Genomic DNA, 15,356 nt, shown 5'->3' on the forward strand with positions numbered 1-15,356 from the left:
GCAAGAAAAGATGGTGCCCTATGGAAATTCACCTTATTTAACTCATCACCGAAAACTGGAAATTACTTCTAAATCATCCACACTTAAAGTTTAGGTAAGCTTTGTCCAAGAATAAACTTTTAGTATACATATTTTAAGACTCTCAAGTCAATAAACAAGTCAAGAGAGTCTTAAACAATATGGTAATTCAAATATTACCTGAATAGCTTGTATTTCTTATTAGTGAGTTTCTGTACCTTTTTTCATTAAAAAAGAAAAACACTGAAGTTGAATAATAAAGGGTCATAACAGTGAAGAATTTTTTAGGTGTACTCTTCATTCTCTGGGATCTAAGCAGTGCTCCAACCATAGTGTTATGATGTCATTTTCATCTCTTCTATAATAAAGTAAAAAGTGTTTAAAAAGTAAAATAAATATTTAAAAATAAAGTTTTAGGGATTTCCAGGTATTACTAAGATTAAATAAATTCCCTCCAGATGAAAATTCCAAAATAAGTAACTTCCACTACAGCTGGAACAAAATGTAACTGCAGAACAACTGTAATGAACCTTATCAAGTGAGAGCAATAAGTTCTATAGTGGTTGCATTTTCTGATTAGTCAAAATTATCTTTGAAAACTCACTCATGTATAATCAGGTCTTTGGAAGTTCAATATTAATGTCTTAGGCTTCTTTTTGCATTTAGACTATTGACACCTTGTTCTGGGTCATGGAGGTCATAAGCTAAGGCAGTTGAGTAGATGCAAGCAGGTAAGACAATGGGAAAAAAGAGATTATTGCCCTCTACCTCCATACAGTACAGCCCCAGGATGTGTATATAGTAAGACTGAATTGTGTCCAGCTGATTCCTAGGCCTTAAATAAAAAAAAATAATTTCGATTATTTAATAGCTGCAGACCTGTAGTTTTTGCAGATCTTAATAACAACCCAAGGAAAAAAATACAAACATACAACAGGAACTGTTAGGTGTAAGTACAGTAATTGCAACTTTCATGAAATATAAATCTCAAAAGTTGCCATAGCAGTCTTAACTTTAGACCCAAAGGCGTACAATTTGAAAACAGCAAGAGAATTAACTACACACATTCTACTATACAGATGAGTATATATGACACTTGCTTTAGCACTTATTCATCATCCACTAGGTATTAAAAATACTAACTCAGGATTCCATTCCGCAAGCATTTAACAAGACTTCTGCTCAGCTGAACAATGGAGTTTAAAGAAACAAAGAAAAACTTATAATTTAGTTGGAGCCACAATATTTACCTATTTTTTGAAAAGGACTAACATAAAACAATGCACAACAACCTGGAGTTAATTTAGTGTAAAGAAAGGATCTGTTGCTTATTATATTATTGCACATCTCCCACTGAAGTGTTCAATAAATTCTACCACCTTAGGAGATGACTTTTAAACGTATTAAACTAATTATAATGAAAAAATAGGTACTTTTGTTCTTCACATATTCGTTCATTCCTATCTCCCCCCCCATCCCACCGCCCCACCTTACACCCCTTTCTCTCTGGCTGTGGGATGGCCAGAAGAGGAAGAAATACTAAAAGTGAAACGCTGCATGAATTGATCAGGAAAACTTGGTAAATAACTGACTGGGAAAGTGAAAACTGAGATAAGGTAGTGATGAATCCCAAGAAGGTGCTTGGCCACTTACCCAGAAATTTATTTAATGAGAATGGATCGCAGGTTTCCACAGGTCGTTCCACTGCCAGTAAGAGAGTCGTGAACCTTGGGTCCCTTTTTTCACTAGTCAACAGTCTCCCTCACCTACACGCGGAGTACATATTTAGCACTCAACAAACCTTGATTGACTGAAAATCTATCTTTTTCATACTGGTACCCAACCACAGAGGTATGGTCCCACAAATTCCCTCCAGAAAAGCCTTACGATTTAACCCAAAGAACTGAGAAAGTAGTCAGAAGCTCTGGGGATCTTGGTAAGGACTGGGAATGATCAAGGGCCAATGGGGCCTACACTGACCCGACTTCCCAAAGAAAGCTCAGGGGACTGACCTACAGCTAGCAGGCTTCGGCTTCGCCAGGAGGTACGCGACAGGCCGCAGATCCATAGCCTCCCACCCGGGGGCGCTGAGAGACCCGGGGGCGCTGGGAGACCCGGGGGCGCTGGGAGACCCGGGGGCGGGGGGTATTCCCTCAAGTTAGTACCTGTGAAGCTGCGACACAGAGAGTGGCTCGGGGCTCTCATTACGGAGGCCGGGGCCTGGGGCCGGCCAGCTGCGCCTCCTGCCTGAGGGCTCTGCGCTCCGGAGCTGCAGTGACAGCACGGGTCGCAGATAATACCTCACACCTCGGAAGCCTCGTGGCTCGCAGGCCCCGGGAGTTTCGTTCCCAAGACTGCGCGAGTCGTCGCACTCACGTCTACAAGGCGCTCTTCAAGGCTTCCCTCACAGCTCAAGCGATCACTCCTGCCTTAAGCCCAGCCACTGGTCGCTTCCCGGCGCCGCCATCGCTAGTGTTTGTTTTCATCCGCTTCGGTGACGGCCGGGGGAGGAAGAGGGCTACGGGGGAAGTACAGCTACCTAACATCAGTCGCACTTTCTCTACAAAGTGGATGCCCTACTTAATCTTCTTCCTCTTTGATGTGTCCGTAAAAACTGGTTTCCTTACCAAAGTCTGAGTCCCCAATCTCTTCAAGGGTCTCAGAAAAGAAAGGGGTAAACCCAGCGGCGGGGGGAAGACGGGGGTTGGAAGAGCGCGAAAGTTTGGGCCGTGTGTGGAATGTGCGCTGACGAATCGCAGATCGCGGCGGCGGCCGCAGAGAGGACGCGGCTCGGGGCGGGCGCTGACGCGGAGGGGCGGGGCCTGCACTGAGCGCCGTGGCGGCTCGTCTTCGGCCGCAGGTTCCGGAGGCGGGCCGGGCTCGGCTGGGTGGGTGGGGAGTGTGACGGGTAACCTGGCAGCCGCGGAGAGGTGGGTGAGCGGCCTCGGCTGACTTGGGCCGGGACCATCACACTTCCGTATCCACTTCTAAGTCAGCTTTTCAAAGCCTTTGAGGTGGAGTCGCCTGTCAGCCCCTAGCTCTCCCAGCCTCCTCTTCTGCGCCTTCCTTCCCACCTGCCTGGTCTTCTCTGCTTCCTAGCCCTCAGCCTCACGATTTGGGTTTCTTGGGGTGAGGGGAAAGCCTTCTGTTAAAAGCACGTAATCTCCCTCGACCAGCCTGGGTCGTGGGCGGGTTTTTTTGTTTTTTTTTTTGCCCCTTCCCTGTTAGACGGGTTTGAACACCACCACCCCCCACCCCCGCCCGCCCCGCGTCTCTTTACCCCTTACTTATCCTGTGGAGTCAGAAGGGTTTGGGTCATGAATCCCGCCGTGACTAATCTCTGTCCTGAGTACTTATGACGTCTGTCAGCGGCTTCGTGGCCTGTCTACTTAGGAGCAGACCTCTTACTTTGTGAATAATTATGCCATCACCTCCATTAACCTTTTGCTCTTCCCAATTCAAGTTGTGGTGGTTTAGTTGCTAAGTCGTGTCCGACTCTTGCGACCCCATGGACTGTAACCTGCCAGGCTTCTCTGTCCATAGGATTCTCCAGGCAAGAATACTGGAATGGGTTGCCAGTTCCTTCTCCGGAGAATCTTCCCAACCCAGGAATTTAACCTGGGTCTCCTGCGTTGCAGGCAGATTCTTTACCAACTGAGCTAGGAGGAAAGCAGTTCAAGTACCAGGCAGGCACTAAATGAGCCACCAATACTCAACTCCCATTCTCCAAGCCAAAGCAAGCCCGTCCTGTGGTCGTGAGTTAGTGGAGAAAAACCCAGAGTTACAGTTATAGCACCTTTTGCTTGAACAAAATGGAAATTTGAGAAAAGAATCTGTTGTGGTCTTTGAATCGCTTTAAAGTCTTTGGTGGGTTTCTAACGTCTTGTTTTGTTTTGTTTTGTTTAACCTTTACAGAGAGAAGATTATAAATACCACAGCCACTTAAATGACGGTTAGCCGTTGAATTCTGACACTTAAATACTTTCTTTCATCAGCATCTTCACTGGAAAGAGTTCAGGAAAAATAACGGAGGGAAAGAAACAACATTTACATGTACCATGGCTATACCAATAACAGTACTTGACTGTGATCTCTTGCTATATGGCCGAGGTCACCGGACATTGGACCGCTTTAAGCTGGATGATGTGACGGATGAATACTTGATGTCCATGTATGGGTTTCCACGACAGTTCATTTATTACTTGGTGGAGCTCTTGGGGGCGAGCCTTTCTAGACCTACTCAGAGATCCAGGGCTATTAGCCCAGAGACACAGATCCTTGCAGCACTGGGCTTCTATACCTCAGGTTCCTTCCAGACTCGGATGGGAGACGCTATTGGAATCAGTCAGGCATCTATGAGTCGATGTGTTGCCAACGTCACCGAGGCGCTTGTGGAAAGAGCTTCGCAGTTCATCCACTTTCCAGCTGATGAAGCCTCTGTGCAGGCTCTGAAGGATGAATTCTATGGGTTGGCAGGGATACCAGGAGTCATAGGGGTAGTTGACTGTATGCATGTAGCAATCAAGGCACCAAATGCTGAAGACCTTTCCTACGTGAACCGTAAAGGTCTTCATTCTTTAAATTGCCTGATGGTGTGTGACATCAGAGGGGCACTGATGACTGTGGAGACAAGCTGGCCAGGGAGCCTCCAAGACTGTGTTGTGCTACAGCAGTCTTCTCTCAGCAGTCAGTTTGAAGCTGGGATGCACAAAGAGAGCTGGCTTCTTGGTAAGTCTGAGGTATAAATGCTTCATTCTGTAGATAGTGAAAAAATACCTGGGACAGTAGAATGAAATATGGAGGTCTATAGACCTGAGTCTCAGTCCTGTTCTCTTTTCAACACGACCTCGGATGAGAACTCTCTGAGCCCTAATTTTTTTAAATCAACATTTAAAAGACACTTATTAACAATAAAAAATATTTATCTATTTATTTGGCTGTGTGGGGTCTTAGTTGGGGCACACAGGCTCTTCCTTGCAGTGTGAGGGCTTCTCTAGGTTCAGGGCCTTCTCTGGAGTTGCTGCACGCGGGCTTAGTTGCCCCTCGGCACGTGAGATCTTGGTTTCTGGACCAGGGATCGAGCCTGAGTTCCCAGCATTGGAAGGTGTATTCTTAACCACTGGACCACCAGGGAAGTCCCAGAAGACACTAACATTTAAAAACATATGATTTGACTCAGTTCTTCTAAGAATTTATCTTGGAGGTACATATTCAGAAATATGCAAAACAAAATTACACACAGGAACTTGCATAACAACAGTATTTTGTAGTCCCAAACAACAGTAGCAACAACAAAAATTCCCCTTAAATAAAGCCAAAGTACTTATCAGTGCAGATCTGGTTAAATATAGTACCTTCATACGATTGAGCCTTAACTTTTTAGAATTTATTTGGCTGCGCCAGTCTTAGTTGTAGTACATGGAACCTTTGTTGAGGCGTGTGCGATCTAGTTGCCTGACCAGGGATCGAACCTGGGTCCCGTGCATTGGGAGCGTGGAGTCTTAACCCCTGGACCACCAGGGAAGTCCCAGAGCCTTCATTTTTATCGTCTGTAAAATAGTGAAAGTAATGCTAAGGGCAGTAATATCTGTTGTTAGGATTAGGGAATATATACGCAAGTTCACTCTGAAGTATTGTGCACATGTATTCTTTTTGCCATCGGTGACTGTCTCCATGACGTCTATATGAAAATGACAGTAGACAGTGCGTTTATACAGTTCTTATGGAAACTCGCTTCATAGACCTGCCTGCCCAAGTGCCCTCGGAAAGCCAGGCTTAATAATCTGAGTAGAACAAGAACCCAGTCGGTACGAAGCAGTGCAAACCAATGTGACTGTAGAGCTGAGAGGAATACAGTTAGTTAGCAGTGATGAAACCCTCAAGCCTGGCAGCTTTCTTTTTGTTTTATTTTTAAAGCACTGCTCTTTTTGTGAGCAACAAGACAGGGGTTATCTTGTATACAACATATGTGAGAGATGAAGGAGCACATTAAGCATCAGAAGACCTCTCTTTCAAAACCATGAATCTTAACCTGGTTTATTAAGGCCAGTCTGCACTGCACATGCTTGTTATGCAGTGTTTCACATGTAATAGATGCCCAGGAATTTTTTTTTTCTTTAATGTGCTTACTGACAGTTAAAGAAAAACCTTCCCTGGGACTTTGCCAGAAGTCCAGTGGTTAAAATTCTGTGCTTCCAATGCGTGGGATTCAGGTTTGATTCCTGGTCGAAGAAATAAGATCCCACATGCCTGACAAGGTGGTCAAAAAAAGAAAAAGAACCCTTCCCCCCTTCCAGGTGAAAAGAGACCGCTGTCACACTGGCTGGTTTGGCACTGCCAGGGCACCACGGGCAACAGCTTGGAGATGAACTGATTCTCTTCAGTTGTCGCTTCTACACTGTTGCCGGTACATCGCCTTCTCATTGCCTTACTGGATGTTTGTGTTAATCCCGCCTTTTGCCTAGTCTGAATTTGTAAATTCTGTTTTCAATCAACTCATACCAAGAAGAGAGGGAAAGACTGCAAATGTCTCATCCAGCTTCTTCTTCCACAGCTGGGGAAGTACTTGGGTTCCAAGCTGATTTCTTGTGACATCACCTGGGTACCCTAACTCGAACGCCAGCTAGAAATGACTGAGCACGTTAGTCAAGTTAGTCAGGCGATCTTGTAAGTACTTTGCCTTGGATTATCTCACTTAATCCTTATAAAAACTTGTAAGGAGTTATATGCTAATGTCAGCATTTTCACAGAAGAGGAAATTAAGGCACAGAACATCTGTGCCATTTGTGTTTATTTTTTTAGAATGAATCATATGAGGAGTTACTCTATTTGGCAAATGGTCTTTTTGCTAGGACTTCAAGGTCATGTACCAATCACTGATTTTCTTTTCCTTCACAATTGGGGACCCCAGTTTCAGTTGGAATTATGGCTTTAAAGTAGTTTTTCAGTTGTTTACAGGACATAGCTGAAAATACGTAAAAATTTGGACAAATTTTTATGTATTTTTCTGATTGCCCTCTTGACAGAAAGAGTGCAAGTGGGAGAGACGGAAACATTTCAACCACACTTAACAGATGTTTATTAAGGCCAGTTTTGGTACCCGGCCACATGCTAGACACTAATGATGCCAGGGAAGTATACCCACAGAAGTTGATGCTATGGAAATTAATTCCTTTAGTATCCTCAGTTCTAGCACAGATCCTTTGAAAAGCCTCCATGAGCTGTAACAGGCAAACTAGTTTGAAAACATGTGAACTAGTGTAGTGTTTCACAATTTTTACAGATCAAAAAGAGTTATCTGGGGAATTTTTAAAATGTATGTACTTATTTTTGGCTGCGTCAAGTCTTAGTTGAGGCACTGGGCACATGGGCTCTTCTCTAGTGGTGGAGCATGGGCTCCAGAGTACCGGCTGCGTTGTGACAGTGTACAGGCGGCCCCTCAGCATGTGGGGTCTCAGTTCCCCGACCGAGGATCGAACCCTTATCCCCTGCATGGCAAGGTGAATTCTTAACCACTGGACCACCAGGGAAGTCCTCTATCTGGGAAATTTGTTTAAAATAAAGGGACCCACTTCAGACTTCAGAAATGAGATTCTTCAAGAAAAGAATCCTATCATCATTTTTATCAGGTGGCCCAAATTATTTGTAATGAATAGATGGTTGGAAAACACTGGTTTCACATATAGGGAAAACTGGTAGGATTCCGAGGAATGACAAGATGTTGAAAAAAAAGAGAGATAAGATGACTGATTGTATCTTAAGTACACCATCAGATTTGTAGAGCGGTTCTAGATTTGCTAAACCTAGAACTAGCTGTGATTCCCCCTTGGGTTTTGTTTGTTTGTTGAGCATATTTTAACCTTGGGTGTCATGCCTTCACGTCCTCATTCTTGTCTGCCCCTTCAGAGGGCATCAGCTAATTCTTCTTCTCTAAATGTACCTGCTCCTACACACAGTTCAGCCCAAGTTATTCCTTCAGCTCTTGACCTAGTCCTGTTAAGCAGCTTCGGGTAAGCTCTGCCAGAATGTCTCTTGGATGACTGATCATATAAGCAATTATAATCTGTTTAGCAATTCTGATCCTAATCCCCTCCTGAGTGTCTGTCTTTCTGGATTATAACCAGTTAATGGTGATCGGGCGTTTTATAAAAGGTCACCACTAACTAGCTGATCTTGTATGTTTACCCAATTAAAGCTCATATTGTTTCTTAGAGTGACATTTAACAAATATTTAGCATGTCTGTGTTTTCACATTCATCTTTTTATTTATTTATTTATTTATTTGTTGTCCACGAGGCATGTAGGATCGTAGTGCCCTGACCAGGGATCAAACCCACATTCCCCCAGCCTTGGAAACACAGAGTCCTAACCACTGGACTGCCAGGGAAGTGCCTCGACATCCATCTTAAATGTTTTTTAATTGTCTCTTGCAGCATTATACCATTGTTTTAGTGACTCTGCCTCTGACGTTATTAGCATTAGTTGACTAGCTCCTTCCTCTTCTGTGCCTGACAGATCATAGGATGGCCGACATATATTTTTATTTTCTCATTTATAAAATGAGTTCAATAATATCTGCCTGGCAGAGCTGGGATTGGAAAAGAGATAATACAATGCCTACTACATAGTAGGTATTCAGTGTCATAGATATTATTTTCATTATGACTTATAACATCAGTTTCTTATATACAGTATATATTAGGGACAAGTTCAATTAAAGAAGGTTGTACTTAGGAGGAAAAAAGTCAGCCAAATATACAATTTGAAGATATTTGATATCTCAGATACTTAAAGTTAATCCAGGGGCTTCCCTGGTGGCTCAGTGGTAAAGAATCCAGCTGCCAACGCAGGAAACATGGGTTTGATCCCTAATCCGGGGAAATTCCACATGCCACAGAGCAACTAAACCCGCGTGACACAACTATTGAGCCTCTGCTCTAGAGCCCGGAAACCACAACTACTGAAGCCCTCGTGCCTGGAGCCAGGGCTTCGCAACAAGAGAAGCCACTGCAACGAGAAGCTCATACGCCGCAACTAGAGAGTGGCCTCTGCTCACCACGTCTAGAGAAAGCCGGCGCATGGCAATGAGGACCCAGTGCGGCCGCAAATAAATTTTAAAAAATTAAAGTTAATCCAGTCTACCTAGAACTAATACAGTGTTATGTGTCAATATCTCAGTAATGTTTTTAGTTAAAAAACTGCATTTAAAGTTAACACAGGTCTTGGAAATGTAAGCTCCTAAAAGAAAGGAGTTCTATATATTTGGAACAGTGCCTAGCACTCTCTGAACAGTCCATAACTATTTACTGAAATTGATGGTGGGTGAGGAACACAACAAGTATGCAAGCTGGTATTCCTTAGGTCTATTTGTCTCAAATTTCTAAGGGTTTGTGCTTCTATCTGAGACATTTCACCTTCCAAATTTAGTGAATCAAGACAAGTAAACATTGTAGAAACATTGTGCTATTGTAATGGGACACTGCACACCAGTTTTGTTTGTAGTGCTTCCCAGGATCATTGGTGCAGAAGTCATTTAAAGGAGATGCCTTGTGTATATAATTTTAATTGACTTCTGATTTTACTTCCCTATCCCTGACTGTTATTATTTGCATCATTATATTTATGCTTTCCTTGTTAATGTGAAATTCTACCAGTTCCTCTGTTACAAAGGTGTGGTCCTAATGAGTGTGATTTCTAGGTTGGCAGAACATCTCTGCTGGCACTTTTATTCTCCTGAGCACTGGAAGAATGAATGATTATTGTCTATAAAATCCTCTGAAATCGCCTGGTAATGCCTTCATACCTGACATTTTAATGGTAAAGTTAGAGATTTTTTTCCTCATAAATGTTTTGAGGTCTTCTGGCAGAACTTCCTATTTCTCTCTTGCACTCTTGCTCTTTAGAGATTTTATTTTATTTTAAAATGTTTATTTATTTGGCCACTCTGGGTCTTAGTTGCAGCTGGGGGATCTTTAGTTGTGGCATACAAACTCTTAGTTGTGGCATGTGGGATCTAGTTCCCTGACCAAGGATTGAACCTGGGGCCCCTGCATTGGGAGTACAGAGTCTTGGTCACTGGACCACCAGGGAAGTCCCTAGAGATTTTAAAGATTGGCTTGCTATGTGGTAGTTTAAACTAACTTTTTATTTTAGAACAATATCTCTGAATTTAGAAAATCCTGGAATTGCCTAGAAGTCCAGTGGTTAGGACTCTGTGCTTCTGCTGCTGGGGGCCCAGGTTCAATCCCTGGTCAGGCAACTAGGATCTCATAAGCCACATATCACGGCAAAAAAAAAGAATATTCAAGAATTTCATTTGCTCCAGTGCTTTCACCTCCATCCCACATTCCATCAGACTTAGCTTTCTTTAGCCATGTCAGCTTTTTTTCCCTGTTGGTTTTAACCAAGGGTATTCCCAGCCAAGATGCCTGTCTTCCTGCTCCTCACATAGGCATGCCTTCTCTATACCACAGCATTTCTCTCTCTGTTTCCCTGCTCTGCTTTGGCTCCAGAAACAGTTACATATTCTTGTCCATTCTCTGTATATGCACCTGCTGCTAAGTCACTTCAGTCGTGTCTGACCCTGTGCGACCCTATAGACGGCAGCCCACCAGGCTCCCCCGTCCCTGAGATTCTCCAGGCAAGAACACTGGAGTGGGTGCCATTTCCTTCTCCAATGCATGAAAGTGAAAAGTGAAAGTGAAGTCGGTCAGTCGTGTCCAACTCTTAGCGACCCCATGGACTGCAGCCTACCAGGCTCCTCCGTCCATGGGATTTTCCAGGCAAGAGTACTGGAGTGGGGTGTCATTGCCTTCTCCAGTATATGCACCTGGCTTTTCTTTTTTTGTTTGTAATCCAGTTATAAACGTCTGTGATTTCTTTGGGCCTTCCCCACAGGTGACAGTTCCTTCTTTCTCCGCACCTGGCTCATGACCCCACTTCACATTCCTGAAACTCCAGCTGAATATCGCTATAACATGGCCCATTCTGCAACTCACAGTGTGATTGAGAAGACCTTCCGAACGCTCTGCTCCCGATTCCGCTGCCTGGATGGATCCAAGGGGGCACTGCAGTACTCCCCGGAGAAGTCCAGCCACATCATCCTGGCCTGCTGCGTCCTCCACAACATCTCCCTGGAGCACGGGATGGATGTGTGGTCCTCTCCAGTGACCGGCCCGGTGGAACAGCCCCCCGAGGAGGAATATGAGCACATGGAGTCCTTGGACCTGGAGGCTGATCGTATCCGTCAAGAGCTGATGCTCACTCACTTCAGCTAATGTGGAAGGTGGGGAGGAGCGAGGCTTTCCAGGAGCTGTGACAAACTTCCCCTCTCAGTACCCCCTCCACAGTCCCATCGCCTAGCATGACTGAGTGTGTGGACACTTGTCACAAATTGATATATAATCTGCGTGTTTTAGAAGGGTTGGGTCAACACCAGAATATCTTGATTCATTTGCAAATTTATTAACTAAACAGAAACCCCCAAGACCAACAGTTCCCTGCTATGCACTGAACACCAGGTTAGCACCATTCACTCAATTGAAAGTTCCTTCGTTGTAGACATTTATTTCATGCTTACAGAATCAAAGAGGAAAACAGCATCTAGCCAGACGAACGCTTTGTTTGTTGCAATTATCTCGAGATTTCAAAAGAAAGCAATATTTGTCCTGAATTATTTGGATGGTATTTTAGCTTTTCTAATTTCCTACCTATGAAGACATAATATGAGGCAAGTGTGAAAAGTGATTTTCAGCTGGGGAATGGGCTTCTGACATAAATAAACGGCTACTAATCTGAGCTTGCAGTGTGTGTTTTTAAGAAGATGTGAGGGACAGTCTGAAACCTCCATCTTAATCTGTCTGCAGTAATTGAGCTGACTTGGACCTAGCTCCCAAGGAGAACATGTGGACTCCAATCTCCTACTTCCAACCCCGAGTAGGTGCTAAAGGTTAAGTGGGTTTAGGAATTCAATCAGCTTAAAAAAGACAAGTCAAATATAGATAAAACAGAAAGCTTACACTTTTACAGAGGATCTAAAGACCCTGATGGAATAAAGTATTACGAAAAAAAGAGCGGTAAAAGGGATATAATTCCTTGATTTGAAATTAATTTTGAAGTTAGATCTACTTGAATTATCTTGTGTGCAAAGTGATGGACAGAATTTCTCAGGAAATAAATAATCCCCCACCAAGTCTTATTCTAAAATTATACTGATATAAAAAGAACCCAATTGGAATAATGAAAGTGTGAATTAGGTTCACACATTGGTGCCTTTGCTGGGACCAAAAAGAGACTTTCCTGAGGTTTGTTTTGTTCCTGGTTTCTCAGCCACTCACCATGTGATCACTCTGAATTGTCCTCTTGGATCTTTTCCTACCTGCCTCTGGCAGTGTTAATCTGGTGATTTTCAAAGTAAAGAAATGAACAGCTGATGACAGAAGAAATTTGGAAATAAATCGAGGGTGACTCAGCCTCAAGATTAAAAACAATTATGGATTATTATCTGCTGTTTATTTCTACTCCAAATGCTATTTCCCATCACCATCCTACTCTATAAAGAGTGGGTCCATTTGGCAGGAGGTGGAGCTTGACAAGTATAGTGATCATTGAGCTGGGAGTGGACAAGGAAGAGGAGACTGGAAACTTTAGTTCTATTCATTATGAAATAGAGGTGCCTGGTTATGTTTTGTTGTTTTTTTTTCCTTTGTGAAGTTTTAACTTGTGACCCAGGCTTGCTTTGTCTCCCTCATAAGACAATATTTTAACTCTGTCTTTCCAAGTTTCCTGAGATGGGTATTTTTCCCTATAAAGTTTTGGTTCCATTATGAATATTGCAAGAGGAAAGGCTTACTGCCATCTGTGCATGTTAAGTGGCAAGGTGGAGTGTAATCTTGAAAAGTGCCTAGCCTCTTAGCCTTCAAAAACTACATTAAAGGGAAATTGGGGGTTTTACAACTTAACTCATTAGTTGGTGACAGGAAGCCTCAATGGGAAGAACAGTCTAGGGGCGATTTCATTAGCAATTTCAAGTCTGTTACTTGCACACCAAAGGTAATTTCTGAGTGCTAAACAGACTAATGGAAAAGGCGATGGCACCCCACTCCAGTACTCTTGCCTGGAAAACCCCATGGGCGGAGGAGCCTGGTGGGCTGCAGTCCATGGGGTCACTGAGGGTCGAACACGACTGAGCGACTTCACTTTCACTTTTCACTTTCATGCATTGGAGAAGGAAATGGCAACCCACTCCAATGTTCTTGCCTGGAGAATCCCAGAGACAGGGGAGCCTGTTGGGCTGCCGTCTATGGGGTCGCACAGAGTCGGACACGACTGAAGTGACTTAGCACACAGACTAAACATTGGATGGCAGTGTTTTTCCCCAGGAGCATTTCGTTCCCTAATAATTTCACCGAGTAACTGTTCAAATCTATTCCTTTAATTTCCTTTGGATCTGGATTTCTATAGGCCAGTTTTTTTTTTTTTTTTTTCAGTCCATAGTTATTACCCAAAATGATCTAGGGGAGGGATCAGGATCTGTATTTCCACATTACCAAGGGTTTGCTCATAGGAGCTTTTTATAAGTGCCTGAGAAGTCTTCTCTTGAGGGCCTTATTGTGGATATATAGTACCTTCGTTGGAGAAGCAATGGCAACCCACTCCAGTACTCTTGCCTGGAAAATCCCATGGACTGAGGAGCCTGGTAGACTACAGTCCATGGGGCCACAAAGAGTCGGACACGACTGAGTGACTTCGCTTTGACTTTTCACTTTCATGCATTGGAGAAGGAAATGGCAACGCACTCCAGTGTTCTTGCCTGGAGAATCCCAGGGACGGCGGAGCCTGGTGGGCTGCCATCTATGGGGTTGCACAGAGTCGGACATGACTGACGCAACTTAGCAGCAGTATCTTCATGGTATAGCTTTGGGAAAGAGTGAAGGATTTTGCCCATCTTATGTAAGCTTCATCTTCCCATAGATGATTCCATCTGGCCAGCCTGAGAGTCTTCCAGATTTGCCCTTAGCTGTTGCAAAACAGTGGAAGTCTCAGGTTATACTAAGGAAAAACTACAATATTGGGTCACCATTGGTTTCCCAGTTCCAAATGACACAAATGAGGGAACATAAACATATTCTTAGTTTAAAAGGAACTGAGCAGAGATGGAGCTCCTTTCCTGAACTATAAAGGATCTATAGCAAGTTCATCTAATTCAGGAACAAAGAAACAAGTCACAATCTTAATGGGATCAGATATGAAACAGTATAAGAGATGAGGAGGAGTAAAATAGAGGCTAGATAGAGAATAGACATACTATCCCTACCTGAAATAAACTGAAAACTCAAGAACTAAGTGTCTGCTGATTTCCCTAGCAAATGGAGGGGAAGTTAAGAGGAAGTCAAAATAATAAGAAAGCAGGGGTTTTAACCACTGTGCATGCACATATCCTCGGGGCTCTTTTGCTCCCTAGATCCCACCTAGATTTTACAAAATTGTGAGTATAAGAGATCATGGACTCAGCATTAAGTAAGAATGGCAGTGCAGAAGGAAGAAAAAATATGAGTTGAAGGCTGGGGACACTCCAGGTATCTAACACATAAAATTCACAGGCTTTTTTTTTTTTTAATGTGGCTACCATCTAAGATCCCACGTTGTGATAAACAAATAGGAGATATGAGATCCCCTGATATATGGTACAAGCAAACTAGACCTTGAAATCATAGGATGGTAAATTTCAAAGTCCTTTGGAAAGGAATCTTCATGTTTGCCCAGCAAAACATTCAGTTTCATACTGTTGAGACTATCTAGCCTTTACGTATACAGGTGTCTTTATAGAAGGACTGAGCTTGGTGCCATTCTAGAGTCTAAAAATGCTCATATGTTTCAATCCATTCACTAATTCCACTACTAGAAATTGATCCTATATAAATAATCCCAGAGAAGGAAAAGCCTGCTGCTGTTTTGTGAATGGTTAGTTGCTGTTCTGGAACTCTCCTGTTCCCTGGCAGCTCCTCCGTTGCTACACTGCTTCTACCTTTACTGTCCAGCTTGCAGTGTGTACATTCTCCCAAGGTGCCATGAGACCAGAGGACAAAAGAACAAAATAGGATTGCAACAGCAGAGCCTCTGACTGGCTCATCATTTTGACCCAGGAATCTAACCTGCGTCTCCTACTTGGCAGGCAGATTCTTTACCACTGAGCCACCTGGGAAGCCCCCTCTTCCTGGGCTTCCTAATAAGATGACTCGTGGTACTGCTGCAGAGTTATCTCACCCTAGCTTCAGACTTGATTCCTACCACCAAGTGTGTTAAATTTCTCAGAGCCTAGAGCAACATAAGGAACAGTC

At 43.5% G+C, this 15,356-nt stretch overlaps 2 protein-coding genes across 16 annotated transcripts in view; one reads left to right on the top strand and one right to left on the bottom strand.

Moving 5' to 3' along the window:
* The window catches only part of ATG13 (autophagy related 13), a 42,119-nt gene extending 39,419 nt beyond the window's left edge, over positions 1 to 2,700 (bottom strand). For 2 of the 14 annotated variants that reach the window (XM_027562480.1, XM_027562477.1), the window contains exons 1-2: positions 2,184 to 2,697; positions 1,672 to 1,784 (exon numbers count right to left, since the gene is read on the bottom strand). The gene's annotated coding sequence lies outside the window, so the exon portion shown is untranslated. Of the gene's footprint in view, positions 1 to 1,671; positions 1,785 to 2,183 lie in introns of all 14 variants that reach the window. The other 12 variants (XM_027562473.1, XM_027562475.1, XM_027562482.1 and 9 more) reach the window with 12 other exon arrangements.
* A 135-nt stretch (positions 2,701 to 2,835) lies between these two features.
* Positions 2,836 to 11,814, top strand: HARBI1 (harbinger transposase derived 1). 2 transcript variants are annotated; one of them, XM_027562488.1, is made up of 3 exons: positions 2,836 to 2,948; positions 3,934 to 4,746; positions 10,915 to 11,814. In XM_027562488.1, exons 2-3 carry the CDS (start codon positions 4,077 to 4,079, stop codon positions 11,292 to 11,294), a joined length of 1,050 nt encoding a protein of 349 aa, XP_027418289.1. In that variant the 5' UTR covers positions 2,836 to 2,948; positions 3,934 to 4,076; the 3' UTR covers positions 11,295 to 11,814. The 2 variants fall into 2 exon arrangements, with proteins under 2 accessions (XP_027418289.1, XP_027418291.1); XM_027562490.1 differs by having other exon boundaries at positions 2,945 to 3,032.
* Positions 11,815 to 15,356: the final 3,542 nt, after the last annotated feature.

The sequence above is a fragment of the Bos indicus x Bos taurus genome, chromosome 15, assembly GCF_003369695.1.
Source record: "Bos indicus x Bos taurus breed Angus x Brahman F1 hybrid chromosome 15, Bos_hybrid_MaternalHap_v2.0, whole genome shotgun sequence".
Lineage (NCBI taxonomy): Eukaryota > Metazoa > Chordata > Mammalia > Artiodactyla > Bovidae > Bos > Bos indicus x Bos taurus.

Bases quoted from the DNA above. Each gene is read 5' to 3' on its own strand.
- HARBI1 (XM_027562488.1), top strand. From the start codon at position 4,077: ATGGCTATACCAATAACAGTACTTGACTGTGATCTCTTGCTATATGGC. The intron at 4,747-10,914 runs GTAAGTCTGAGG...CCTTCCCCACAG, and splicing joins CAAAGAGAGCTGGCTTCTTG to GTGACAGTTCCTTCTTTCTC.